Source organism: Frankliniella occidentalis, unplaced genomic scaffold (genome assembly GCF_000697945.3).
Source record: "Frankliniella occidentalis isolate FOCC.00 unplaced genomic scaffold, Focc_3.1 Scaffold5193, whole genome shotgun sequence".
NCBI classification, from domain to species: Eukaryota; Metazoa; Arthropoda; class Insecta; order Thysanoptera; family Thripidae; genus Frankliniella; species Frankliniella occidentalis.
This window is the reverse complement of record NW_026272235.1, coordinates 1-1814: the sequence shown is the minus strand read 5'-3', so window position 1 is coordinate 1814 and position 1814 is coordinate 1. Positions and strand designations below refer to the sequence as shown.

At 56.7% G+C, this 1814-nt stretch overlaps 1 protein-coding gene across 1 annotated transcript; it reads left to right on the top strand.

The window, feature by feature from the left end:
* Positions 1–13: 13 nt before the first annotated feature.
* Positions 14–1726, top strand: LOC127752213 (sodium bicarbonate cotransporter 3-like; the record flags this gene model as incomplete). Its single annotated transcript, XM_052276963.1, has 3 exons — positions 14–365; positions 731–916; positions 1520–1726. Coding segments are annotated over exons 1-3 (474 nt in total), but the record flags the coding sequence as incomplete, so codon positions are not given.
* Positions 1727–1814: the final 88 nt, after the last annotated feature.

Genomic DNA, 1814 nt, shown 5'->3' with positions numbered 1-1814 from the left:
AATCTCCCTCAGATTATTTCAGTTTTGTTTGTTGTTTCTTTTCTAAATTAACAATAATAATTCGTGGCCACGTGTGACACACCTGGCGTCGCTAGGCGCGCGCGCGGGCCTCGGGGCGCCAGGCAGCTCCATCACGTCGGACGCAAATAACCAATTAGTCGGCTCGGAGCCGTTGTTTCCAAGTTCCAATTACAAGCGCTGCGTGGGCGCCCTGCGCCCCGCGCCCCGCGCCGCTGGCAGAAATAAAAACTCTGTACTCTGCGCCATGCCTTACAGGAGAGGGCATGGAGCGGAGCCCCAGCGCCATCTCCATGCCGAGGAACCACAGCTCCAGCGCGCTGGGCGACCTCAACGGGGAGCACAAGGTGGGTCCGCAGACGAAGCGATACAATAGGATCACTGGTAAAAAGTGAAAATGGGAAGTCCGAGGACTTACGCCCTTTTCACTGTTCACGACATCACGCGCGCGAGGTTAATACGTTCTTCAAATTATTCGTCCCGCGAAGATCTTCGGCTAAAGTGTGGTGGATAAAACCGCGCCCTTTGAGAGGGGGCTCATGCTCTTTCGCGACGAAAGATAAATAGTGATCTTCTAGCCTCTGTCTACTTTGTGTGAACTTTGCTTGCTCCCACCATTCTCCGCCACCTCGCAGCCGCCCTTCATCCTGCTCCTCGTGTCGTTAAATCTGGTCCTTTCTGACTCTCTCTCCTCTTTCCTTCTCGTTTCCAGAGTAACGTCAACTTTATGAGGAAGATTCCCCCCGGGGCGGAGGCGTCCAACATCCTGGTCGGCGAGGTCGACTTCCTGGACAGGACGATCGCGGCCTTCGTCCGCCTCAACCAGGCCGCCTTCCTCGGGGACATCACCGAGGTCCCGGTGCCCACGAGGTTCATGTTCGTGCTCCTGGGACCCACGGTACGCGAGTAATGTATTGATTGGCAAAAGCAATCATAGCTTGGATTGTAAATGCCTAACAATCTTAATAGGGGTCGTTCTCCTATACTCAGTCACTTTTAGGGGGTAAAAATATTATGGGGTCCCAAAAGGATCAGGACTATCATTGAAAACCTGTTGGACCCCATGATATTTGAACCCCGGGGTAGAAATATCGGGGGTTTATATGGACTCCAATAATGATGCACTTGATCATTTTCGGACCCCCTAATATTTGCACCCCCTCCCGAAACGTCGGGTCGTGTCGTATTTGAACGACCCCTTGACACTTACGTGGTGGGCGAGTTCGCCTTCCGCAGCGGCAGTGAGGAGCGCCCGGGGGGTAGGCACCTCGCGCCCACGCGAGCTGGACGGGACTGCCTATGCAGCGCTTCACAGGGGCTCTGGGTGCGCGCTCCAGGCCAGAGAGGGCGACGTCTCTCTCTCTCTCTCTTTCTGTCCTCGAACGGAAACAAAACAGTTTTGCAGTCAAAACTATCTCGTTGGCGCTCCATGGTTCTCTACGTCGGCTTCATTCCGCGTCCCTCTCCAAACTAAACGCACTTCTCTCTCTCTCTCCCACAGGGCGGCATCGCCAGCTTCCACGAGATCGGCCGCGCCATGGCCACGCTCATGTCGGACGAGGTGTTCCACGAGGTGGCCTACAAGGCGCGCAACCGGAACCACCTCCTGGCCGCCGTGGACGAGTTCCTGGACGCCGTCACCGTCCTGCCCCCCGGCGAGTGGGACCCGAGCATCCGCATCGAGCCACCAGCCGCCATTCCATCCCAGGTAACTCCCCTCTACCCCCTCCCCTCTTTCTCTCTCATTCTACCTCCCTCGCCCCCCCCCCTCGCCCCCTTCACCTCGGACCGCTTTG